General features: G+C 42.1%; 2 protein-coding genes across 3 annotated transcripts in view; both read left to right on the top strand.

Annotated features, from left to right (window-relative positions):
• The window catches only part of LOC307027348 (glutamate receptor-interacting protein 1-like), an 18840-nt gene extending 2920 nt beyond the window's left edge, over positions 1–15920 (top strand). The window contains exons 5-17 of one of the 2 annotated variants that reach the window (XM_079695581.1): positions 142–222; positions 517–586; positions 1050–1195; positions 4209–4353; positions 5297–5436; positions 5637–5831; positions 6320–6473; positions 7240–7351; positions 7801–7833; positions 9450–9560; positions 9656–9772; positions 10644–10790; positions 11139–15920. In XM_079695581.1, the coding sequence (XP_079551707.1) occupies positions 142–222; positions 517–586; positions 1050–1195; positions 4209–4353; positions 5297–5436; positions 5637–5831; positions 6320–6473; positions 7240–7351; positions 7801–7833; positions 9450–9560; positions 9656–9772; positions 10644–10790; positions 11139–11444 (1757 nt within the window). In that variant the 3' untranslated portion in view covers positions 11445–15920. The remainder of the gene's footprint in view (positions 1–141; positions 223–516; positions 587–1049; positions 1196–4208; positions 4354–5296; positions 5437–5636; positions 5832–6319; positions 6474–7239; positions 7352–7800; positions 7834–9449; positions 9561–9655; positions 9773–10643; positions 10791–11138) is intronic. The other variant, XM_079695582.1, reaches the window with a different exon arrangement.
• A 4458-nt stretch (positions 15921–20378) lies between these two features.
• lsm8 (LSM8 homolog, U6 small nuclear RNA associated) lies at positions 20379–22370 on the top strand. Its single transcript, XM_079695583.1, has 3 exons — positions 20379–20592; positions 21170–21210; positions 22146–22370. The coding sequence occupies exons 1-3, from the start codon at positions 20562–20564 to the stop codon at positions 22275–22277; spliced, it is 204 nt and encodes a 67-aa protein (XP_079551709.1). The 5' UTR covers positions 20379–20561; the 3' UTR covers positions 22278–22370.
• Positions 22371–27080: the final 4710 nt, after the last annotated feature.

The raw sequence follows: 27080 nt of genomic DNA, 5'->3' as shown, positions 1-27080 counted from the left end.
AGTAGAAATGGCCGTGACATGGGACCTTGAAAGGAAAAGTGGAAAACGTGAAACCTTTAAATGTTTTAACACGAAACACATCTTTGTAAATATCAAATAAAAGATACTATATATTAATAAAAGTCTCTCTTTGTGTTTCAGAGTCGGTTATTCCCAGTTCAGGAACGTTTCACGTGAAGCTGCCGAAGAAACCGGGAGTGGAGCTGGGAATCACCATCAGCTGTGAGCGCTGGGATTAACTCACCAATAAATACATGACAGTTTAATCATTATATTCTCCCTTAATGCTGTCAGACACATTTGTCCGTTGAATTTTAAACGACCTGCTTTGATTTCTATTTTAACATTTAATCAGGAAACCAAATTAATTATTTACTGTTTCCTGTTGAGAACTCATCTGATAACTGTGTGTGTGTGTGTGTGTGTGTGTGTGTGTGTGTGTGTGTGTGTGTGTGTGTGTGTGTGTGTGTGTGTGTGTGTGTGTGTGTGTGTGTGTGTGTGTGTGTTTTTGTACAGCTCCATCCAACAGGAAACCAGGAGATCCACTGATCATCTCTGACATCAAGAAAGGCAGTGTCGCTCACAGGTACACACACACACACACACACACACACACACACACACACACACACACACACACACACACACACACACACACACACACACACACAAACACACACACACACACACACACACACACACACACACACACACACACACATTCAGGAACACTCGAAGGTGCCCTATTTGAGGTATCACACTCCTATTGGCTATCACTCCAACACATTGTACGTGAATATACTTAGTTACCTTAAAACAGGAGAGTGTCAGCTGTGATGAGACTCGGTCAGCTGTAGTGTGCTGGATAATTAAACAGGTCAGGGTGTGTGTGTGTGTGTGTGTGTGTGTGTGTGTGTGTGTGTGTGTGTGTGTGTGTGTGGAACAGCTTCAGTCAGCAGGTAGCATCTGTTTCCTGCAGTGTAGGGAACATTAAAGTATATAAATGATCGTTTATGTTTCATGTTGTTGTTTTTATTTACCCTCTCCAGGACGGGGACCCTGGAGCTCGGGGACAAGCTGCTGGCCATCGATAACATCCGGGTGGAGAGTTGCTCCATGGAGGAGGCAGTTCAGATCCTGACGCAGTGCGAGGAGCTCGTCAAGCTGAAGATCCGGAAAGACGAGGACAACTCCGGTTAGAAGCTTTTAGTTTACTTTAAATGAACGAGGTCTCCTATCATACTCTTTTGAAGGCATTTATATTATAGGATACAAATATATAAAAAACAAGTCTCTGAAGTGTTCTGCTCAGAATACCACACAGATCATTCTAGCCTCATCCCCCTCTCTTCCAGCTGTTACTAAAGAGAGGATTCTGGGTCTGTAGCTTTCAAAAATATATATAATGTATCCAGATTTTTTACACATACTCTACTGGTGTTTAAAAATACTCTGGTGAAAGTAGAAGTACTGATTAAACTTCTTTACTCAAGTAAAAGCAAAGAGGCTTTGAAATGTACTTCAGTAAAAAGTACCCATAACTAGCAGCTGTTTTAAAGAGTACCTGACCTCCCTTTATATTAATAGAACAATAATGTCATTGTTAGCTAATGAATGTTTCCATGGTGACCAACGGCAACATGACAACGTTTCCATTGGTCCCTCTTCTTTAGAGAAGACCAGGAAATGATGGATACACGGATCGTGTTCAAATCAATAGGCACGCAATGACTCTAAATAATAATGATCACGCCACCAAACACACATTCAGACTAAAGGAACCAGCCTGTTTGGAAAATGAGAGAAGTAGAAAGTACAGGTATTTGAGTTCAACATGTAAGAAGTAGAAAGTACAGGTATTAGAGTTCAACATGTAAGAAGTAGAAAGTACAGGTATTAGAGTTCAACATGTGAGAAGTAGAAAGTACAGGTATTAGAGTTCAACATGTAAGAAGTAGAAAGTACAGGTATTTGAGTTCAACATGTAAGAAGTAGAAAGTACAGGTATTTGAGTTCAACATGTAAGAAGTAGAAAGTACAGGTATTTGAGTTCAACATGTAAGAAGTAGAAAGTACAGGTATTTGAGTTCAACATGTAAGAAGTAGAAAGTACAGGTATTTGTGTTCAACATGTAAGAAGTAGAAAGTACAGGTATTAGAGTTCAACATGTGAGAAGTAGAAAGTACAGGTATTTGAGCTCAACATGTAAGAAGTAGAAAGTACAGGTATTTGAGTTCAACATGTGAGAAGTAGAAAGTACAGGTATTTGTGTTCAACATGTAAGAAGTAGAAAGTACAGGTATTAGAGTTCAACATGTAAGAAGTAGAAAGTACAGGTATTTGTGTTCAACATGTAAGACGTAGAAAGTACATGTATTTGTGTTCAACATGTAAGAAGTAGAAAGTACAGGTATTTGAGTTCAACATGTAAGAAGTAGAAAGTACAGGTATTTGAGTTCAACATGTAAGAAGTAGAAAGTACAGGTATTAGAGTTCAACATGTAAGAAGTAGAAAGTACAGGTATTTGAGTTCAACATGTAAGAAGTAGAAAGTACAGGTATTTGAGTTCAACATGTAAGAAGTAGAAAGTTCAGGTATTTGAGTTCAACATGTAAGAAGTAGAAAGTACAGGTATTTGAGTTCAACATGTAAGAAGTAGAAAGTACAGGTATTTGTGTTCAACATGTAAGAAGTAGAAAGTACAGGTATTTGAGTTCAACATGTAAGAAGTAGAAAGTACAGGTATTTGAGTTCAACATGTAAGAAGTAGAAAGTACAGGTATTTGAGTTCAACATGTGAGAAGTAGAAAGTACAGGTATTAGAGTTCAACATGTAAGAAGTAGAAAGTACAGGTATTAGTGTTCAACATGTAAGAAGTAGAAAGTACAGGTATTTGAGTTCAACATGTAAGAAGTAGAAAGTAAAGGTATTTGAGTTCAACATGTGAGAAGTAGAAAGTACAGGTATTTGGGTTCAACATGTAAGAAGTAGAAAGTACAGGTATTTGGGTTCAACATGTAAGAAGTAGAAAGTAAAGGTATTTGAGTTCAACATGTAAGAAGTAGAAAGTACAGGTATTTGGGTTCAACATGTAAGAAGTAGAAAGTACAGGTATTTGTGTTCAACATGTAAGAAGTAGAAAGTACAGGTATTTGGGTTCAACATGTAAGAAGTAGAAAGTACAGGTATTTGGGTTCAACATGTAAGAAGTAGAAAGTACAGGTATTTGAGTTCAACATGTAAGAAGTAGAAAGTACAGGTATTTGGGTTCAACATGTAAGAAGTAGAAAGTACAGGTATTTGGGTTCAACATGTAAGAAGTAGAAAGTACAGGTATTTGGGTTCAACATGTAAGAAGTAGAAAGTACAGGTATTTGAGTTCAACATGTAAGAAGTAGAAAGTACAGGTATTTGAGTTCAACATGTAAGAAGTAGAAAGTACAGGTATTTGTGTTCAACATGTGAGAAGTAGAAAGTACAGGTATTTGAGTTCAACATGTGAGAAGTAGAAAGTACAGGTATTTGAGTTCAACATGTGAGAAGTAGAAAGTACAGGTATTTGAGTTCAACATGTAAGAAGTAGAAAGTACAGGTATTTGTGTTCAACATGTGAGAAGTAGAAAGTACAGGTATTTGAGTTCAACATGTGAGAAGTAGAAAGTACAGGTATTTGGGTTCAACATGTGAGAAGTAGAAAGTACAGGTATTTGGGTTCAACATGTGAGAAGTAGAAAGTACAGGTATTTGGGTTCAAAATGTTAAACCCTAAAACATTTTTTAATGTGTCAGTGGGTGACATGTTAGGGTTAGGGTTAAACCTGACTGGTTTTTGGACCCCCCCAGACCCCCCCAATAGAGCAAAACTGCACGTTTCAGAGTGGCCTTTTATTGTGGCCAGCCTAAGGCACACCTGTGCAATAATCATGCTGTCTAATCAGCATCTTGATATGCCACACCTGTGAGGTGGGATGGATTATCTCGGCAAAGGAGAAGTGCTCACTATCACACATTTGTTCAGATTTGTGAACAATATTTGAGAGAAATGGTTATTTTGTGTATTTAGAAAATGTTTTAGATCTTTGAGTTCATCTCATGAAAAATGGGAGCAAAAACAAAAGTGTTGCGTTTATATTTTTGTTCAGTGTAACATCCCTTACGTCTCGTCAGCTTCACCTGGTGTTGAATAAACGTCATTGCTGTTTCAGACGAACAGGAAGTGTCCGGCAGCATCATCTACACGGTGGAGCTGCAGAGGTACGGAGGTCCTTTGGGAATCACCATCTCCGGCACCGAGGAGCCGTTCGACCCCATCATCATCTCCTCGCTCACCAAGGGGGGGCTAGCCGAGAGGTACGCACATTTACACTCAAACACCATTTTCATATTTGTTTTAATTGTGCCAGTTTTTTTACGTTTTTATAATAGTTTTTTTTTTTGCATTTTGACTGGTTAATGTGCTGTATACGTCTGCCTGTATTGTTTTGTGTTCATTTGTTGTAACTTTGTTCATGCTGCCCATTTTAATCTCAATTAGACTTTTACCTGGTAATAAGGAATTCATTTATTTTCATATTTATTTATTTAAAGGGGACCTCTCATGCAAAATGCACTATTGTATGTCTTTCATACATCAATATGTGTCCCCGGTGCGTCGGGGAACTCACAGCAGCAGAATTTAACTTTATCTCCGGTAGAATTCTAATCTGTCTTTAGCTCCGCCTCCTTTTTTGTTTTTATTCTTTAATGACCCAGAATCCGCGTTTCTCTAACAGCTGGAATAGAGGGGTATGAGCAGTATGAGGCGTGGCTACAATGGGCGAACTGTTTGGTATTTGAAGCAACAAACTTCACAGACATGTTTTGTATAGGTATGGCCCGACAATATATTTCCCCATTATAGCATGATAGGTCCACTTTAAGTGCATATTATTAAACTTCCATGTCACCATTAGTATTTTTGAAAGGAGTACAGCGTGTCCATGTTGAGTTTCTGCAGTTACTATTTAATTTTATATTCATTTATTTTGCTGACTGTTTTCTGTTTACATTATTCTTCCCTTTAAATGTAGTATGAGTCAATAAAGTGTTGATGTAAGGATGACGCGGGGAATGTCGCCCTCTGCTGTTGATAATAAATAACAAAATAGTTTTATAATAAAAAGACTCAAATGTTTATTTCTATATTTTTTAATAAACCTTCAACAAGGACAAACATTCTTTATTTATTCTATTTTGTATGTTTGTATATTCCTCCACGTATTATTTATTTAATATATGTTGTTGTGTACTCCAGGACGGGAGCGATCCACGTTGGGGATCGTATCCTGGCGATCAACAGCAGCAGCCTGAAGGGGAAGCCTCTGAGCGAAGCCATCAGTCTGCTGCAGCAGGCCGGAGAGACGGTCACTCTGAAGATCAAGAAGCAGGGCGACCGTACGTACACACACACACACACACACACACACACACACACACACACACACACACACACACACACACACACACACACACACACACACACACACACACACACACACACACACACACACACACACACACACACACACACACACTCACACACACACACTGGATTATCTCTGATGATGGAGCCCTGTTTCTCTCTCTCTCTGCAGTGGCGAGCCCTAAGTCCTGTTTGATTGGTTCAGGCATGGGGGCGGGTCTTGTGAGGGAACACCAGGACGGCGTTGATGATCCGGTCATCGTGATTACGCCGCTGTCGGGTCAGCGAGCGTTCAGCACCCTGCCGTCGGTGGACAGCGCCGTCGAGTCCTGGGACGGATCCAACGTGGACAGCTTCACCTCCCCGGGTACTAAGAGACATTTAGACTTTAGAGACTGTTAGAAAAATCTCCCTGGTCCCCGGCTTGAGCCTGAATCTCAGGGTCCATGTATCTGTGATCCTCTCCAGAATGGAAGCAGTCATCACATACAGAGCATCAACTAGTTCCTGAACAGTGTCCTTCACATGCTGATATCCAAGAGAGGGAGTTCCACAGTCACAAGATGGAGGAATAGAAAGCAGTATTCAATGTTTACTTCAGATTAGCTCCACGTCAGAAATGATCATGCTTGTCATATGTCTCTCTCCATAGAGGCTGAATCATCATGTTAATCACATAGCTATCATATGCCTCAAACAGTCCTGATGCTCTTCTAGGTAATCACACATCCTGTCATGTTCACAGCTACAGTTGATACCTTTGATATCATGTGACTCTCATGTTGGAAGAGGACATTCACTATTTTTCAGACAGAGACATTTAAATGTAATAAAAATACTTCTGTGTGTTTTCAGCTCCTCCCTTTCAGTCGTCTCCGTACAATTTCCACGACTGGCGCAACGCAAAGACGACAAACAGCCAATCATCTTCCTCCGCTCGCCAGAGAGCCAATCAGCTGTCAGACCTCGGTCTCAGCGACGACGAGTGGGACCGCCCACCAATGGGAGGGTGAGACAGAGAAAAATAACCAATAATCATTGATTTATGTTCAATTATTGAGAATGAAACTGAATGATATTCATATAAACTGACTTTGCAGATAAAGGATTGCTTTGATATAATTAGAAAATCACAGATAAAGGAATGAATACATGTTATGCCAGAAATATTTAAAAAATCACAAATGTTGTCATGAATTTTTAGTAAAATGTGAAATGACTTAACCCACTAACAGCTTACAGTATATAGTAAGAACATGTGATAGAGTTACTAGATAGATCCATAAATAGATGGATGGATGGATGGATAGATGGAGAGAGAGACAGAGAGAGAGAGAGAGAGAGAGAGAGAGAGAGAGAGAGAGAGCTCCATCATCAGAGATAATCCAGTGTGTGTGAGAGAGAGAGATATAGAGAGATAGATCCATAGTATAGCATGCTAGCGTCCCTCATTCAAACCAGTGGGAGTTGCTAGCCGCGAGCTAACAGCGATAACAGCAGTGTGTCTCTGTCTGCAGAGCCTATAATCTGCCCAGCGGTTTGATCACTGACAGCAGGTACACACTGACCTCTGACCTTTGACCTTAAACCCCCCCTCACCTGGTGATCCCTGGTTTAACCCCCGCCTGACACACACACACCTGGTGGAAGTGTAACGTCGTTCCTCACAACTCCAACAAGCATGACCTGTCCATCACCAATTTCCTCTCTCTCTCTGTGTGTGTGTGTGTATGTATGTGTGTTCTTCTCTTTGACCTTTGACCTTTGACCCCCAGGTTCAGCGTGGGTCATGATGGGACAGAACCGGATCAGGAAGAGAACTTCTGGTCTCAGGCTTTAGAGGATCTGGAGACATGCGGACAGAGCGGCATCCTCCGAGAGCTGGAGGTGAGCCTAATGATAAATAAATAAGGTCTATTTAAATAAAAAATATATAATAATACAAATTATAATTGAACAAAATATTTATAATCATAATACAAATAATAATACATTTAAAAAGGAATAATAGCAATAATATTATAATAAAATTATAATAAAAAAATTGTATTTTAACTCAATTTTGATGATGATTTTTTTGTACTTTTAAATTTGAAAATGTGTAATCACACTTTGAAATCCTTAATGTAATCACAATAACAATTTTACTATTAAATAATTAGTAACAGGACCTTTATTTGGTCTAACCCTTATCTAAAGGATCTTCCACAGTTTTATATTACAGATTCTTCTCCCTCTGTCAGTCATAAAAATACAACAATGTTAATGCTGAAAAGACTCATTTTTTAAAAGTTGAGTTTTTAAACTTAAAATAGAAATGACTGGTTCTCTTCCAGGAGTCTGGAGAGGAGACGCAGCTCCTCGCTCTGGTACCTCCTTCCTCTCCGAATACTAACTCCAATCAGTCGTTAGCGTTTCAAACATCGGACATGTTAGCTGTTTCTGAATGTAGCTCTAACCGCACCCCGGCTGCAGCTAACCATGGTGACGTCATGTGACATCACTCTGTCATCAATCACGTGGCAGCATCATGTTGCACCGGGCATGGCAGAGTTTGAGCAAGGCATGCTGGGAGAGCTTTTGCAAGGCCTGATGGGTAGTTGTTTTGTTGTCATGAAGCAGATCTGTCCAGTCATGCATGCGTCTGATGAGTCCTTGATTCTGATTGGCTGAGGAGTAATGAGGGATGTATGAAGACTCGGGTTAAAAGCAAAGCAGGTAAAACATTTAGTAGAGACTAGAAAAATCATGCCGAGGTAATAGAGTGGTGCTGGAATTAGCCGCTGTTAGCTCAGCGGTGGTGAAGTCATGTGACCGTGTTGTAGTTCCTTTATAGCCCAACATTAGCCTCCTTTAGCTTAGCGGTGGTGACGTGAAGTCATGTGACCGTGCTGTAGTTCCTTTATAGCCCAACATTAGCCTCCTTTAGCTTAGCGGTGGTGACGTGAAGTCATGTGACCGTGCTGTAGTTCCTTTATAGCCCAACATTAGCCACCTTTAGCTTAGCGGTGGTGACGTGAAGTCATGTGACCGTGCTGTAGTTCCTTTATAGCCCAACATTAGCCACCTTTAGCTTAGCGGTGGTGACGTGAAGTCATGTGACCGTGCTGTAGTTCCTTTATAGCCCAACATTAGCCACCTTTAGCTTAGCGGTGGTGACGTGAAGTCATGTGACCGTGCTGTAGTTCCTTTATAGCCCAACATTAGCCACCTTTAGCTTAGCGGTGGTGACGTGAAGTCATGTGACCGTGCTGTAGTTCCTTTATAGCCCAACATTAGCCACCTTTAGCTTAGCGGTGGTGACGTGAAGTCATGTGACCGTGCTGTAGTCCCTTTATAGCCCAACATTAGCGACCTTTAGCTTAGCGGTGGTGACGTGAAGTCATGTGACCGTGCTGTAGTTCCTTTATAGCCCAACATTAGCCTCCTTTAGCTTAGCGGTGGTGACGTGAAGTCATGTGACCATGCTGTAGTTCCTTTATAGCCCAACATTAGCCTCCTTTAGCTTAGCGGTGATGTTAATATGTCAAAGCTATCCCACTAAACAAAACGTGTAAGTATCCCATTGGCTTTTTGTGGAGGGAGTTCTTTTGACGCTAACTAAGAAAACAGGTAATCCCTGCACCACTCCATAAGAGTAGTTTCTTGATTCTCTAGTATATCGTTGTAAAGTACAATAGTTTGTGTTTGTTGGTCTGTACTTTAGGTCAGTACGTCCTTAAACTCATCTCAATATCAACCAAGAGTAGCTCCTATCTTTAGATCATGTCAGTAGAAAGATCGTCTTTGTCCAAACCAGTACTGATCCAGTAGATCCTGTAGTCAGAAACAATGGTATATCTTAGAAATAGAAACAACGTTAAAGACCTGTTCTGTCCCCGCATCTTTGGACACAGTTTGGACTCTTTTCCTTCCTGGATCCAACGGACTGCTTTGTCTTCGATTGACTGTCTTGTGATTGTTATTGTTTATTGATTATTCCCAGGCTACCATCATGTCCGGTTCCACGCTCAGTCTGAACCACGACCCGACCCCTCTGCGCAGCACTCTGGGACGCCAGGCCAGCTTCCAGGAGCGAAGCAACTCCAAGCCATCGGTAACCAGAACCAACCTCTGAACTCCAACTAACTCTTACATTTATATCATATATTTAAAGTTCTTTTAGGTATTTATTTCTGTATCTTTTCTCAGGTAAACTCTCGGTCCAACACCTTGCCCTCTGACCCCACGCGCCGAGCCTTCGCCATGAGGAAGATGAGGCAGGAAGTCAACGAGATCCTAAACCAGAACCCTGTGGAGCTCCACAAGGTGACGAGCAAAGCAACTTATCCCTATAAACAGATATCAATATGTTTGTAAAGGAATCATTCTGGTGTCCGTGTATTGTCCAAGTAGTGTTGACCAATTGTGTTTGGCATGGTATATTGTTCGTGTTTAGAGCGAAAGAGACAGACGGATCCTCCGAACTTGAATCTAAAACCCATAGGCTACAGTAGGTGTTTCTGTCTTTAAAATCGATTCTATTGTTGCCTACCAAGTTGCAAATCAGACTGTAAACCAGTGGTATGAACTAGAGTCAGACTCAATCACACATTTAATGAATTTAGATTTGAATTTACCAAAAAAGACACCAACTCACGACTTCACTTGGACTTGAGCCTTTTGACTTGAAAATACTTGAAACCAAACCCAAAGGTTAAAAGTATGTTATTTAAAAGTTTGTCACAAAGTCATTCATTTCCTGCATACCCCAATGTTCAGGCCATTCATTCCCAGCAGGTCAACCCTTTATTCCCAAGATCGACTTTGTTGGGTGTGCAATCCAGTTGCTAGAGAGAACCAAGGAGAACCATGATTACGTAAATGTAATTCTTCTGATTCTAATATACTATAAGAAAAGAGCATTCAAATGACAAAACAACTCATTGTAGTTTGCACAGAAAGAGTAGATTATTACTTATTAAGGACTAGTAACTTAAAGTCCAACTTGTGACTCGTTAAACATTAACTTGGTCCCAACTCGACATTGACTGGTTCAGGAAGGCAGAAGTCCTCGCTCGGACCTTCGTTATCTATTTGGTACACCGGAGAACCCTCAGCTGGGTTCTGTGATCACAAAGTGTCTGGACATCCATCTACTCGCCGTGATCCGAACAGAGTTTGTGTTTTCTGTTTACAGCTGACTCTAGAAAAAGCCACAGATCTGGAAGATTTTGGGTTCAGTGTTTCTGACGGCATGTTGGACCGCGGCGTCTACGTGAACAACATCCGACCGGGAGGACCAGCAGAGTGCGGCGGCCTCCGAGCTTACGATCGGATACTACAGGTACATAGACAATGAAAAGAGGACAATTCTGACTTTTTCTCAAAATTCTGACTTTTTCTCCAAAAAAATTACTTTTTCTCTAAAATAAAAAAATCCTGACTTTTCTTCAAAATAATGACTTTTTTTCAAAAATCTGAAAAACCCTGAATTTTTCAAAAAAAAAGACTTTCTCAAAAATCTGACTTTCTCAAAAATCTGACTTTCTCAAAAATCTGACTTTTTCCTGATGCTCTTCTAGGTAATCATACATCCTGTCACGTTGCTCTCTTGTTGGAAGAGGACATTCAGAACTTTCCAAACACCCCTTAACATCTGTGAGACTGTTCTGAACCTTTCTATGTTTTCCAGATTAACCACGTTCGGACTCGGGACTTCGACTGCTGCCTCGTGGTTCCTCTGATCGCAGAGTCTCCGAACCATCTGGAGCTCGTCATCAGCCGAAACCCGACTTCCTCATCCACCACGCTGTTGACCAATCACACTGACGGCATCAACAACAGCGGCCACTCCCCTCAGCCAATCGGCAGCGACCTCGGACCTTTCGAGCTCTCCATTGGCCAGTTGGAGGACGGCGGTCCAATCAAGTGGAGCCAACCGGGGGACATGTTGGTGGCGGGGCTCGGGATGGGTCAGGTCAATAATAATTCCGTATAGCAGACAAACAATGGATGAAATTAACCAGATTGGACTGGAGAGGTCAACAAAACAGCAAAATGACTGGTTTTGACCCATCCAAACTGGTTTAGAGTACCCTATGGTGCTACAAACACCCTCTGGATGACCTTTGAACTGTTGAGGCGGCCTGAAAGCACACTGATGGACCGGAACAACTCCTCACCTTTTCACAAGAACCGGTTCTGCATACTGGTTCTTTATCACTGGAGTCACTGGAGCCAGAACTATAACTACTGATCCTACTGGAACCACTATGAGAGAGCTACTGGTCTGACTCGTCCGACATTAATGGGTACTCGAGTCATGGATACTGATTCTATTAAAGCCAATGGTGTTACTGGTTTTAGATTAATGGTTACTGGTCCAACTGAAGCCAGAGCCACAGCCAATTAATGGTCCTACTGGCCAAGACACATCGGCTCTGGTCTTATGGTGAGTTCACACCAAATGCAGAGCTGATGAACTTTGGGTAAACTGGCAAAAAATGGGAATGCAATTGGTTTTAACTCGGCATAAGTGTGAACAAAACCAATCTGAAGCCAAATTGATTGGTATTTTTTGTGTAGAAGACTCAGGTTCTGGTCTGAGTGGTGAAAGCCTCACGAGTACTGGTGCAACTGGTCCAAGACATGGTTTTTATGGTCAAAGAATCATGTGTACCAAGCAAGATCCATGACTACTGTGTTTACAAGTCAAGAACTGGGTCTTCTGGGCCATCTGGTCTTACTAGAATCAGAACCATGGCTCTAATGGTTGTAATGGCCAAGGACCACAGCAGCACAAAGACTGATGGGAACCAGAACCTGCTGATGGACACACGGGTTGCCATGTAGACGAGGGACGCTCCGATCTAGAGCCATGTCATTGGGATAATCCAAACCGTACTGATTACTGACTGGTTTCTGGTCTTAAAGGTTCATTTATGTCAACTCTATAGGTATACATATATATATTTGGCTCAGTGTGTTGGGTTTAGGCGCACAATTAAAACTAGTGATGGTTAAATACAAGTCTGAAAATTGTCAAATGCAAGTATAATATTGAAAATGTTGGTTTAAAGATAAGGACTAAGGACTTGGATGGTGTTAGGTGGGGTTTAGGTGTAGTTCAGTTTGTTCTAATAGAAAAAATATCCATTAGCTTTTAGCTTGCCACACCGATATAGCACCATTCAGTCCTTAAGTAATATTAACAAAAAATTCCCTACATTCCTTAGATTTTCAAAAAAAGGGATACATGAAAATATGAAAGGACTGAAGCTGCCATCATAATAATGTCTTGATTATTAAATAAATTAAATTATAAAGGAACGGGGAAAAAAGTAAATGTATTAGGTCGTCCAATTATTTATTGCATTGGCAGCTTTAGTACCTCATGGACCTTGATACGATATTGATTTTGGCCAAATTAAGACTCAATCATGTTTTTTGCCTTAATTATGGACGTATTTAAAAAAGCCCTAGTGGTCAAACAGATAATGATAGCACACTTCAATGTTTTTTTATTATTATTCTATTTTAAGACTAGAATCCAGTCAGTAATGACCAGGTGTTTTACATCGGGGCGTCCCTGATGAAATGTACAGAAAGACACTTAAGATTTTAGTTCTGTGCCATGAGCTGCAGACAGTAATAATAATAATCCTGAATAATGACACTGAGCAGATCAATAAGAAACCTTTTCTACTGTTTACACCTGTTGGACTGGCCACACTGTGTGTATGTATGTGTGTGTGTGTTTGTGTGTCATACGTGTGTGTGTGTGTGTGTGTGTGTGTGTGTGTGTGTGTGTGTGTGTGTGTGTGTGTGTGTGTGTGTGTTAAACGCAAGGCCAGTTAAGCCCAACCCTCCCTCTTCTTCCCTCGACCAATAGGCAGCCGGGACGACAGACAGATTCTGAGGGATTCAGCTGATTGGCTGGAACCAATCAGAAAAACCTTGCTGTCTGTCTGTGATTGGTTCTACACACAAGTGGACCAATCAGCTACCAGGAAGAAGCCAAGCATGCCCCCTCCCTGACTCCCCCCACCCTCTCCCCAGTAACAGTGATCTCTTATGCTAATTGATCGGTGTGTTTTTTGATTGACTGTTGTCAGTTTTCTCTGTTTGTTTGTTTCCTTGGCGACTGAACCTGAAAAGATGTAAAATAGATTTAAAATATGGGTTCAGTCGCCGTTGCTGTTCACATCGAGACCATCCAAACCCCCGAAAAACCTTCACCTCATATCCACAAAAACAACGATGTTACACAAGAAAAAATATCCTGAAGAAACAGGAAATATGTGACTGTAAATACCTGTGTGTGTGTGTGTGTGTGTGTGTGTGTGTGTGTGTGTGTGTGTGTGTGTGTGTGTGTGTGTGTGTGTGTGTGTGTGTGTGTGTGTGTGTGTGTGTGTGTGTGTGTGTGTGTGTGTGTGTGTGTGTGTGTGTGTGTGTGTGTGTGTGTGTGTGTGTGTGTGTGTGTGTGTGTGTTTATTTTCGAATGATGTCAACATCTTCCTGCTCTCACCTCTTTCTTAACTATAGAAAACTGGCCAATCAGAACCCTCCCTCAGCACCAACCGCCAATAGAAACCCTCGCCGAGCTTCAACAACTAATCACTCTCTGGAGGCTTAAAGCTGCCATTTTAATTAAATATATGACTAAATAAACAGATAGATAAATTAAATATAAAAGGCAATAAAAACATGTAAATAAGTATATAAATTAAAAAATATATTAAAAATTATACATTTAAAGAATAATTAGAAAATAAGTAATTTGTCTAAAAGATAAATACATGATACTTGTTTTTCTTTGCATATATATTTAATTTCAAATGCACATTTATTTAATTATAAGGCTTTTATTTCCACCTTTCTTCCTTTATTATTAAACTGGTCAGTTCATTAAAATGGCAGCTTAAGTCTTCCAAAGTCCTGTGTGACAAAACGGAGAGCTATGATTGGCTGTTTGTCTCCATCCCAAACTTTGTCAACTTTTGAATCAGATGCACAGCGTGTCGTTAGCATGTGGCTAACACCGAGCACAGGGCTAGCATTAGCCTAACATGTGGCTGCTCTAGGGTTAGCACACACAACACAAGGCTAACACTAGCATTGCAATCAAATAAATACATAGGGTTAACACAAAGCTAACTTTACAGGGCTAACATCTAGCCATCATATCTAAATGTTAGCTCATGGCTAATAAACCCAGTGTATTTTCAGGCACTCATAGCAAAATCGTAATTCAGGGCTAACATCTGAGTAGCATAATTAGGTGTAAGAATTTGGCTAATATTTGTTAAACATGCAGCTAAAGCAGGGTAGTCATCAGCCTAACATTGCTAGGGCTATCACCTGGATAATGCACCTACTTAGTGCACATAAAACAAGGCTAACACACATAAACATAGCTAATACAAGGTTAGCACAGAGGTAACAGAGCTAATATGCCTAGTATGTAGTTAGCACAGGAGACAAGACTTAGCTACGGCAGAGAAAACAACTCTTATTATTAGGCTAACACTTAGATCACACAGCTAGATGTTAGCACCCAGAACAAGACTAACACAGGACTAATTGGTTTAGCTAACAGCTAACGGAGGGCTACAACTATTAGCTAGCACAGGGCTAACACAGCTAGGTTTTAGTTAGCATATTGTTAGCATTGACAATTGTATGGTTTACACTACACAAAACTCCTGTTGGTATTCAGCCTTTCCAGGTGATTAGCACTGTTAGCATTTTGGTATGGAAGACTACATCTGAATTTAAAAAGCTGAAATAAATGTAAAGAGATAATTAACTAATAATAATGGTAATTATTTTATACATGAAGCTACAGAGCTGAGGGGCTTCTGGAGGGTTTGATGAGTAAGATTTAAAGCCATAAACACTGTGTTTGTGCGCATGTATAAACGGTGTGAGTGTGTGTGTGTGTATTACATTGCAGGGATTTGCACTCTAGTGATTCACCTCAGCAAGACATCCACCCACACACATACAGGCACGCACACACACACACACACACACACACACACACACACACACACACACACACATGCATTGCACTGCCATTTAAAACTTGTGGGTCAGATTAGTTTCCATGTAGCTTCACCAACCTACCAAACTGTATTTTTCTTTAAAGGAACAGGGATGTTGTAAAGTATTTTTGTACAAATTTAATACTTTGGTAGCATGACGTTCCTGGTGTTTGTCCCGTCGGGCTCCACTGCTCTCTCCACCCCCCCTTTGTATGGACGACTACTGAGCAACAATAAAGATGAAGACCTGCTGGGACCCCGACTCCATGTTTCTTTATTTTAAATTAACAACGTTCAGTTTATTTATTTTGTCATTTTATTGGGAAATGCACCGTAATGCCATGCACACAACAACACGGCATCTTAATGAGAGTAAACGGGAGTGTTGCTGAACGGCAGAAATATTTTTTCAGATTTAAATAAACATTTTTCCGAAAAAATGATTATCTTTTTCTTTTTTTTTCTCTGAGAATCATTTGTCTTTCTTTCTCTATTCAATCGTTTATTTGGCAGGGACAATGCACAGTAATGATTCTGAGCACTTAAAACATTAAAATGTATCAAGCGTGCCAGATTTAGCTTTGAGCTCATTTCCATCTGCAGTCCCTCACATAAAACATTTAAGAAGATTACATTTTACAAACATCGCAAAAACAAAATAAATGATATACAAAAAGAGCAAGAGCAGCATACACAAGTATTTATGACATGGTAATACAATATAGCAGCAACGACATAAAGTGCCAGAGGAGATACCCCTGTGTTAAAGTGCATTTAGCTGTGATTGCATGTCTGTTTGTTTCTCAACCGTTCTTTGAGTTGACCTTTGAAACTATTGAGAGTGGGGAAATCCCGTATCTCAGTTGGGAGGCTATTCCACAATGAGCTGCCTTTAACGGAGAGGACATTTTGTCCAAAAGTTGTCCGTCTACGGTGGACTTCACAGTCTCCTCTGGTTTCTGACCTAGTGCAGCGTCCAGTGTGTTTTTTGTGGATTAAAGGTCCCATGTCACACCTCGTCAACAGCGCCGTCCATCTGCAGAAAACAGAAGAAAACAGTAGGAAAAGAAGTAACATTAAAGGGCCCATGCCAAGCTTTTCCGGTTATGACCCGTCCCCCTGTGTGTTATGAAGGTTGTTCTGCATGTAACCGGTCTGTAGAGTCAAACCCTTAAAGTACACCCTGTAGCGAGTAAAACTCTAACACAGAGAAGACCTGTCTGTGCTGCCCCAGAACGCCTCGTTGGACATTTCTCTTTTTCCATTTCTTTCTTCCCGGGTATAGTGACGTGCCCATACCCAAATGGACCCTTGGACCCAAATGGATCAATCAGTGGAACTCCTCACACACACACACACACACACACACACACACACACACACACACACACACACACACACACACACACACACACACACACACACACACACAAACTCTCTCAGCGGCGAAACTGTGCCGCGCTGGGGGGTTTGCTAGTGGAGCCTCGCAGCGGCGAAACTGGCGCGCTTATGTAATAGATTTGCCGGACTTTTGTACGGATGCTCTAATCGCCGCAGTCTGCAAACAAGAACCCGTGGAATCACCTTTCACGTGTAAGATATGACAATATTAAGACTATAATTAGGATAATCGTTAATTACTTAGTGGATGTACATTACAAGTCCTGCCAGGGCCGTGGGAAGTAGGGGTGCTGAGGGTGCTGCAGCACCCCCTGGTGGATGACAGGGGATCTGCAATTCTACAAGATATAATACTAATATAATACCAAAAAAATGAATTTTCAGCCTTGATGTAACAACATTCATAATTAAGTAAAGATAACACCCTTTTCACCCCGGTTACATTTTCCATTTGCCCCGTACGATGGGCGCTGTAGTGATGAAAGTGGGGGATGCTGGCTTATCAGGCGCCCGCAGCTCACAGCCAAAGTGAGAGAGACAGAGAGAGGGGGTGCACCGGTACCGGCGGGGATTGTTGTTAGCTTCTGCTGCGCTAACGGATATAAGAAGCTGTTTCTACAATAATGTGGAGGGAGAGTCCTCTCCTGTCAGACTGAGAGGCTCAGTGAGGTAAAGGACTCTGAGGGCTTAGATAGTTCACTTTAGTCTAAGTTATCTCAGTGGGTCTCAAACGTATTGATCACAATTTATGTAAACAAATATTTCCAAGGCACACCTTTATAATTATTAGGATAAATAAAAACAGGTTTGAAATCATTCCAATGTATACTATAGGTCAGTAAACCAAAAATATTGTTTAAAGTTGGAGAGATTTAAAAATATGCATAAATAAATAAATGTTAACTGGTAAAATAAGATATGAATGAACAACAAAAATAAAATAAGTTACATTTACTTGTTATTGGCTATGGTAGGTTATTGGAAATGTTCACATTCTTATTTGATTGATAAAATGCAAACCGATCTTTTTCATATGGGTGTTTAGAGTTGTACCCCCTAGATCAGTCTCTAGTAATTGGGCGCTCAAAGTGCACCAGATTGAAGCATTTTACTTTAAAATGTTAAAAAAATCTTCCCGGGGGGGCACCCCCGGACCCCCTAAAGGATGTGAAGTCCACCCCCCAATTAAAACATGTTATAATACTAAATACATTTGAAGCCTTTTTATATAAGCTGTCCACCATGTCAATATGTTTCTCTTTTTGCAGTGTATTGGTCTTTTGTAGAGGTTTTTTATTGCCAGCTAAAATCTTGCCTATAGGGCAGCACATTGGTCAGAACCAGCGCTGGTGTCATCCCCACAGCACCCCCCATTTGAAACATGTTCCCACGGCTATGAGTCCTGCTACACAGGATCAGTGGGGCTATGTGAGATAATAGTATTGCAAGATTGATGTTGACCCAGCCTCTTTAGAATATGTTGCTACCATTTCTTTACACAATTATTTAATCTTTCTTTTGGACAAATTTTTTATAACTCTTAGTGTGGTTGTCTTATTCTTAAAGTATACATTACATACATTCAATTACCCCAAACATATGATAATTTCGTTGTGTATTTTTGTCCTCACCCTTAATGTTAAAGGAAAGAAGGGAGGACAATGTTGACAATCATTTATATATCTGGCTACCTTTCTCATGTTTTTAAGGTTTCCCAAAACCGGAGAGAGGAGGCGGCAGTGGGAAGTTGCAGTGGGAAGTTGCAGTGGGAAGTTGCAGTGGGAAGTTGCAGTGGGAAGTTGCAGTGGGAAGTCGCAGTGGGAAGTTGCCCTAAGAAGGGACAGTTGTGTTTCCTGTGGCAGGACACTGCTCAGTGATCCCTTCAGGAGTGAGGGCTTTGACAGGGCGGGGCAGACTGTCTGGATTAAAGATGGGGTTGTTCCAACAGTATTCAACTTCCCAGCTCATCTTCAAAGGGTATGTGTATCATTGGCCAACAAGAATTCAAGGTGTTTAAGATTGATATATAAATATGTGATTAAATGTCACACTTTAGTTTTTCTTTCTGCAAGTTTAGGAATAAATAATGTGTTGTATATTACAGCACATTTTAAACACTCAAAATGTCTTTAATTATGTTTATTTTAGCCGAAAGCAAGAAGAAGCACAACCACTTCAAGAAGAGTAGAAGATGAACCTCAGCCTAATGTTGTGAGTATTCTGAATGTGGCCAAGACCAGAGAGATGGTCATTGATTTCAGGAGGGTGAGGACGTCTCCTATACCCCTGTGCATTCTGGGAGAGGATGTGGCTGCTGTGGAGGACTACAAATACCTGGGAGTGCACTTAGACAACGGGCTGAACTGGAGGATCAACACTGACGCTGTGCACAAGAAGGGGATGAGCAGACTCTATTTTCTGAGGAAGCTGAGATGCTTCCACGTGTGCAGCAAGATGCTGGAGATCTTCTACTGGTCTGTTGTAGCCAGTGCACTCTGCTTTGCTGCGGTCTGCTGGGGGGGCAGCATCAGAGCCGGTGACACCAGCAGGATCAATAAAGTGATCAGGAAAGCTGGGTCTGTCATCGGCATCAAGCTGGACCCCTTTGAAGCTGTGGTGGAGAGGAGGACACTGAACAGGCTGTTGTCCATCATGGAGAACCCCCCCCATCTCCACCTGCAGCTGGACAGACAGATAACCCCCCCCCCCCCCTCTCCACCTGCAGCTGGACAGACAGATAACCCCACCCCCCCTCTCCACCTGCAGCTGGACAGATAGATAGCCCCCCCCCCTCTCCACCTGCAGCTGGACAGACAGATAACCCCACCCATCCTCTCCACCTGCAGCTGGACAGACAGATACCCCCCCCCCCTTCTCCACCTGCAGCTGGACAGACAGATAACCCCCCCCATCCTCTCCACCTGCAGCTGGACAGACAGATACCCCCCCCCCCCCCCTTCTCCACCTGCAGCTGGACAGACAGATAACCCCCCCCATCCTCTCCACCTGCAGCTGGACAGACAGATACCCCCCCCCCCCCCCTTCTCCACCTGCAGCTGGACAGACAGATAACCCCCCCCATCCTCTCCACCTGCAGCTGGACAGACAGATAACCCCCCCCATCCTCTCCACCTGCAGCTGGATAGACAGATAACCCCCCCCCCCCCTCTCCAGATAGAATCCTCTTCTTTACATACTGTATGTATTGCCTTTACCAATACAGTATGTATGTGTTTCCTGTAAGTCCTTTCAGAGTGTGAAAACATTTATCAAAGTTTTGTTTAAAAAAAATCCATACTTGTTTCTAGAAAAAAATAAGAAATATTTCAAATAATTATTTTTATTTTGTGTAAATCTAACAATTTTGACTTTTCTCCAAATTTTGAAAATATACCGTTTTATTCTGAATTTATATAATATCTATTTAGGGTCTTTTCAAAGTGTAGGAGCATTTATCAACGTCAACCGGAAGTGACGTTCTCCGTTAGTCGCTCCGCTCTCCTCTCTGCTCGGTGACTCTGCGCTGGATTAACTCGGTCTGTTCTCCGTTAGCTCCCGTTAGCTTCTGTTTTTCTCCGTTACGTCCCTGCTACGTTTCACCGTTAACCGGTGTAAATACAGACCGACCACCTCTCTGCTGCTGGATAAATAACCCGGAGAGCAGGAACATGTCCACGGCCCTGGAGAGCTACATCAACCGTATCCTGATGCTAACATGCTGCCGTCTGAATGAATGAGAGCATGCTAGTTAGCTTAGCATCGATGCTAGGAGTTCTCTTGTCTATGAACCAGAATCAGAGCTCCTTTATTTACGTTTTTTCAGCAAAGTTTAGAGACGAAGAAATAAGTTATTTATCATTTAAAACAGAAGTACATTCAGGTAGAGAAAGTGACGTAGTGTCTCTGTTTATCAGAGAAGAGATGCTGTGTAAAGTTAGTCATGTATTAGGGTTCATTTTTCTTTAATTTAATAATGTTAGTTTAAGTGTTTTACCTGAGTTTGTAAAACAATAAGTTCACATTTGTATGTTTTTTCGGGTCTTCCTGCAATAAATGGTTATATTCATTTAGAAATATGACATTTTACACAATGTTAGCCCTGTATCTGTGTACATATACATGGGCAACGAGAGCAGATATATAAATAAACAGCACCGTAAAGCCTTAGCACAAACACTACAGTCATTTGGTTAATCGATTGCTCTTTACATTGATTTCAAAATAAGAACAAATCCTGTATTTTGTGAAGAAAATGTTTCTTTAACTCTGAGATCAGGAACTGTGGCCATCGTGACGTCAGACGGCAGGATGATCGTGGTGAGTTCAAACACACAAACAACACACCTGAGGTTCAGGTAGACATCAGGTACATCACTGCAGTAAGAGTACTTATACAGCACAGTGATACAACTCCACAACAAGTACAAGTCCTGCATTCAATACCGTAGTTAAGTAAATATATTTAATGTGCAGTATAATGTTCTCTGTCAGTCAGGGTTCATACGGTCATTAAAAACCTGGAAAAGTCATGGAAATTCAAAATGCTAATTCCAGGCCCTTGTATTTTTTTGGAAAAGTAACTAAAGTTGCATCAAATATAATTTATATTTGAGCTAATCGCCGAAATAGTAATACTATAATGATAATTAATACTGTATCGTAATGAAACGTAAAGTGTCATTTTTTTGGTCGTGGAAAATTAGCTAAAGGTCATGGAGAAGTCATTGAAAATCATTGGTGAAAAAGTGTATGAACCCTGTATAGACAATGTTCACAGATTGCTTTCCACACATTTTAGATATCTTCTTAAACATTTCTTGGAACATTTTAATAAATGCTTCGGACAATCTCAAAATGTTTTAGGGAAAAGTTAAAAAATATTTTTGCAATTTTAAAAATTAATTATACATATATTTTTTTTTGTATCTGATATCTTTTTGGGGGAAAAATAGCTTTTATCAGATAATTTTCAGATTTTTTTGCATTCATTGTAAATCATTATTTAATCATTTTCACATCATTTTTTATTTTAATTTTCAAATGTTTCAGTACACCGTTCCACCTTTTTCGGACCATTTCCACATATTTCATTATGATCACATGCATTGCTTAATGTTCTCTGTCTGTTAATGTTGGTGTGTGCTTACACCTGTTCCTGCCTGTGTTATGCCCATTCATAAAGTTGTTGATTGATTGATGTGTTAATGTGTGTGTGCTTATGTGTTATTTTGTGTGTTAATGTGTGTGTTCAGGGCACTCTGAAGGGCTTCGATCAGACCATCAACCTGATTCTGGACGAGAGCCACGAGCGAGTGTTCAGCTCGAATCAGGGCGTGGAGCAGGTGGTGCTGGGCCTCTACATTGTGAGGGGGGACAACGTGTGAGTCTCCTTTAATACACACTTTAATATGAATCCATCATATCTGCTTTACTCCATCTCCAAAGTATGTGAGATTCAAGATTCAAAGGTTTTATCATATGCACAAAGCTACAGTGTAGAAAGTCTGTCTGTCTGTCTGTCTGTCTGTCTGTCTGTCTGTCTGTCTGTCTGTCTGTCTGTCTGTCTGTCTGTCTGTCTGTCTGTCTGTCTGTCTGTCTGTCTGTCTGTCTGTCTGTCTGTCTGTCTGTCTGTCTGTCTGTCTGTCTGTCTGTCTGTCTGTCTGTCTGTCTGTCTGTCTGTCTGTCTGTCTGTCTGTCTGTCTGTCTGTCTGTCTGTCTGTCTGTCTGTCTGTCTGTCTGTCTGTCTGTCTGTCTGTCTGTCTGTCTGTCTGTCTGTCTGTCTGTCTGTCTGTCTGTCTGTCTGTCTGTCTGTCTGTCTGTCTGTCTGTCTGTCTGTCTGTCTGTCTGTCTGTCTGTCTGTCTGTCTGTCTGTCTGTCTGTCTGTCTGTCTGTCTGTCTGTCTGTCTGTCTGTCTGTCTGTCTGTCTGTCTGTCTGTCTGTCTGTCTGTCTGTCTGTCTGTCTGTCTGTCTGTCTGTCTGTCTGTCTGTCTGTCTGTCTGTCTGTCTGTCTGTCTGTCTGTCTGTCTGTCTGTCTGTCTGTCTGTCTGTCTGTCTGTCTGTCTGTCTGTCTGTCTGTCTGTCTGTCTGTCTGTCTGTCTGTCTGTCTGTCTGTCTGTCTGTCTGTCTGTCTGTCTGTCTGTCTGTCTGTCTGTCTGTCTGTCTGTCTGTCTGTCTGTCTGTCTGTCTGTCTGTCTGTCTGTCTGTCTGTCTGTCTGTCTGTCTGTCTGTCTGTCTGTCTGTCTGTCTGTCTGTCTGTCTGTCTGTCTGTCTGTCTGTCTGTCTGTCTGTCTGTCTGTCTGTCTGTCTGTCTGTCTGTCTGTCTGTCTGTCTGTCTGTCTGTCTGTCTGTCTGTCTGTCTGTCTGTCTGTCTGTCTGTCTGTCTGTCTGTCTGTCTGTCTGTCTGTCTGTCTGTCTGTCTGTCTGTCTGTCTGTCTGTCTGTCTGTCTGTCTGTCTGTCTGTCTGTCTGTCTGTCTGTCTGTCTGTCTGTCTGTCTGTCTGTCTGTCTGTCTGTCTGTCTGTCTGTCTGTCTGTCTGTCTGTCTGTCTGTCTGTCTGTCTGTCTGTCTGTCTGTCTGTCTGTCTGTCTGTCTGTCTGTCTGTCTGTCTGTCTGTCTGTCTGTCTGTCTGTCTGTCTGTCTGTCTGTCTGTCTGTCTGTCTGTCTGTCTGTCTGTCTGTCTGTCTGTCTGTCTGTCTGTCTGTCTGTCTGTCTGTCTGTCTGTCTGTCTGTCTGTCTGTCTGTCTGTCTGTCTGTCTGTCTGTCTGTCTGTCTGTCTGTCTGTCTGTCTGTCTGTCTGTCTGTCTGTCTGTCTGTCTGTCTGTCTGTCTGTCTGTCTGTCTGTCTGTCTGTCTGTCTGTCTGTCTGTCTGTCTGTCTGTCTGTCTGTCTGTCTGTCTGTCTGTCTGTCTGTCTGTCTGTCTGTCTGTCTGTCTGTCTGTCTGTCTGTCTGTCTGTCTGTCTGTCTGTCTGTCTGTCTGTCTGTCTGTCTGTCTGTCTGTCTGTCTGTCTGTCTGTCTGTCTGTCTGTCTGTCTGTCTGTCTGTCTGTCTGTCTGTCTGTCTGTCTGTCTGTCTGTCTGTCTGTCTGTCTGTCTGTCTGTCTGTCTGTCTGTCTGTCTGTCTGTCTGTCTGTCTGTCTGTCTGTCTGTCTGTCTGTCTGTCTGTCTGTCTGTCTGTCTGTCTGTCTGTCTGTCTGTCTGTCTGTCTGTCTGTCTGTCTGTCTGTCTGTCTGTCTGTCTGTCTGTCTGTCTGTCTGTCTGTCTGTCTGTCTGTCTGTCTGTCTGTCTGTCTGTCTGTCTGTCTGTCTGTCTGTCTGTCTGTCTGTCTGTCTGTCTGTCTGTCTGTCTGTCTGTCTGTCTGTCTGTCTGTCTGTCTGTCTGTCTGTCTGTCTGTCTGTCTGTCTGTCTGTCTGTCTGTCTGTCTGTCTGTCTGTCTGTCTGTCTGTCTGTCTGTCTGTCTGTCTGTCTGTCTGTCTGTCTGTCTGTCTGTCTGTCTGTCTGTCTGTCTGTCTGTCTGTCTGTCTGTCTGTCTGTCTGTCTGTCTGTCTGTCTGTCTGTCTGTCTGTCTGTCTGTCTGTCTGTCTGTCTGTCTGTCTGTCTGTCTGTCTGTCTGTCTGTCTGTCTGTCTGTCTGTCTGTCTGTCTGTCTGTCTGTCTGTCTGTCTGTCTGTCTGTCTGTCTGTCTGTCTGTCTGTCTGTCTGTCTGTCTGTCTGTCTGTCTGTCTGTCTGTCTGTCTGTCTGTCTGTCTGTCTGTCTGTCTGTCTGTCTGTCTGTCTGTCTGTCTGTCTGTCTGTCTGTCTGTCTGTCTGTCTGTCTGTCTGTCTGTCTGTCTGTCTGTCTGTCTGTCTGTCTGTCTGTCTGTCTGTCTGTCTGTCTGTCTGTCTGTCTGTCTGTCTGTCTGTCTGTCTGTCTGTCTGTCTGTCTGTCTGTCTGTCTGTCTGTCTGTCTGTCTGTCTGTCTGTCTGTCTGTCTGTCTGTCTGTCTGTCTGTCTGTCTGTCTGTCTGTCTGTCTGTCTGTCTGTCTGTCTGTCTGTCTGTCTGTCTGTCTGTCTGTCTGTCTGTCTGTCTGTCTGTCTGTCTGTCTGTCTGTCTGTCTGTCTGTCTGTCTGTCTGTCTGTCTGTCTGTCTGTCTGTCTGTCTGTCTGTCTGTCTGTCTGTCTGTCTGTCTGTCTGTCTGTCTGTCTGTCTGTCTGTCTGTCTGTCTGTCTGTCTGTCTGTCTGTCTGTCTGTCTGTCTGTCTGTCTGTCTGTCTGTCTGTCTGTCTGTCTGTCTGTCTGTCTGTCTGTCTGTCTGTCTGTCTGTCTGTCTGTCTGTCTGTCTGTCTGTCTGTCTGTCTGTCTGTCTGTCTGTCTGTCTGTCTGTCTGTCTGTCTGTCTGTCTGTCTGTCTGTCTGTCTGTCTGTCTGTCTGTCTGTCTGTCTGTCTGTCTGTCTGTCTGTCTGTCTGTCTGTCTGTCTGTCTGTCTGTCTGTCTGTCTGTCTGTCTGTCTGTCTGTCTGTCTGTCTGTCTGTCTGTCTGTCTGTCTGTCTGTCTGTCTGTCTGTCTGTCTGTCTGTCTGTCTGTCTGTCTGTCTGTCTGTCTGTCTGTCTGTCTGTCTGTCTGTCTGTCTGTCTGTCTGTCTGTCTGTCTGTCTGTCTGTCTGTCTGTCTGTCTGTCTGTCTGTCTGTCTGTCTGTCTGTCTGTCTGTCTGTCTGTCTGTCTGTCTGTCTGTCTGTCTGTATAGCCCAATATCACAAATGTTACATTTGTCTCAGTGGACTTCCCAGTTTGTACAGAATATCAGTATGACAATACGACACCCTTTGTCCTTAGACCCTCTGTCCTTAGACCCTCTGTCCTTAGACCCTCACATCGTAAGGAAAAACTTCCAGAGAAAAGCCACAGTTTAAAGGGGAACATGGAGAAACCTCAGGGAGAGCAACAGAGGAGGGATCCCTCTCCCAGGATCGACAGACGTGCAATAGATGCCGTGTGTAAATTGAAAAGATAATACATTTGCAACATAGGTAGTCCAAATGTTTGGAAATGCATGTGTGTATAATAGGAAGATGAATACACGACGATATCCATCCAGGACTTATGATCCAGGACCACAGCCACGACTCAAGATCCAGGACTCGCAATCCATGACACAGGACCGCAGGATCATCCATGACTCCGGATCCCGACGTATATAGACACCAAAAAGAAAGAAATTTGGGGAAGCTGGGTTAATCGGAACATGAGAGTACACAGGTACAGACAGAGAGAAGGAAGAAGTAAGGTGCCCCCCGACAAACTAAGCCTATATCAGCAAAACTAGGGGCTGAATCTAATCAGCCCTAACTATAAGCTTTATCAAAAAGGAAGGGGAGCCAGTGTAAGGCAGCCAGAACAGGAGTAATGTGGTCCCTTTTCCTAACTCTGGTTAGTACACGAGCTGCAGCATTTTGAATCAGCTGAAGCGACTTGACTGACTTCTTGGTACACCCTGATAATAAGGAGTTACAATAATCCAGCCTTGAAGTAACAAATGCATGGACTAGTTCCTCTGCATCGTTTTGAGGCAAGATATGCCTGATTTTTGCAATGTTACGTAGATGGAAGTAGGCGGTCCTTGAAATTGATTTTATGTGGGCGTTAAGGATAAATCCTGATCAAATATAACACCAAGATTCCTTACAGTCTCACTGGAGGCCAAATTAATGCCATCCATAGTTAATATATCTTTAGATAATTTGTTTCGTAGATTCTTCGGGCCAAGTACAATAACTTCAGTTTTGGTCGTGTTTAACATCAAAAAATGTAAAGTCATCCACGTTTTTAAGTCCTTGAGGCAGTCTTGAATTTTATTTAGATGATTAATTTCATCAGGCTTGATTGATAAATATAGTTGAGTATCATCCGCATAACAATGAAAGTTTACAGAATGATTCCTTATAATATTGCCTAACGGAAGCATATATAGGGTGAACAAAATAGGTCCAAGCACTGAGCCCTGTGGCACTCCATGGCTAACTTTGGTTTGCATGGAAGATTCATCGTTGACACGTACAAACTGAGAGCGTTCAGATAGATAGGACCTAAACCAGCCTAAAGCAGTTCCCTGTATGCCAACTAAGTGCTCTAGTCTTTGCAATAGGATATCATGGTCGATAGTATCAAATGCAGCACTGAGATCGAGCAAGACAAGAATAGAGACAAGTCCCTTCCAA

The sequence above is a fragment of the Notothenia rossii genome (assembly GCF_949606895.1).
Source record: "Notothenia rossii genome assembly, contig: scaffold_397, whole genome shotgun sequence".
NCBI lineage: Eukaryota > Metazoa > Chordata > Actinopteri > Perciformes > Nototheniidae > Notothenia > Notothenia rossii.
The sequence above is the reverse complement of the archived record's forward strand: the minus strand, read 5'-3'. Positions and strand labels throughout refer to the sequence as shown.

Bases quoted from the DNA above. Each gene is read 5' to 3' on its own strand.
- lsm8 (XM_079695583.1), top strand. From the start codon at position 20,562: ATGTCCACGGCCCTGGAGAGCTACATCAACC. The intron at 20,593-21,169 runs GTATCCTGATGC...CTCTGAGATCAG, and splicing joins CCTGGAGAGCTACATCAACC to GAACTGTGGCCATCGTGACG. The intron at 21,211-22,145 runs GTGAGTTCAAAC...GTGTGTGTTCAG, and splicing joins CAGACGGCAGGATGATCGTG to GGCACTCTGAAGGGCTTCGA.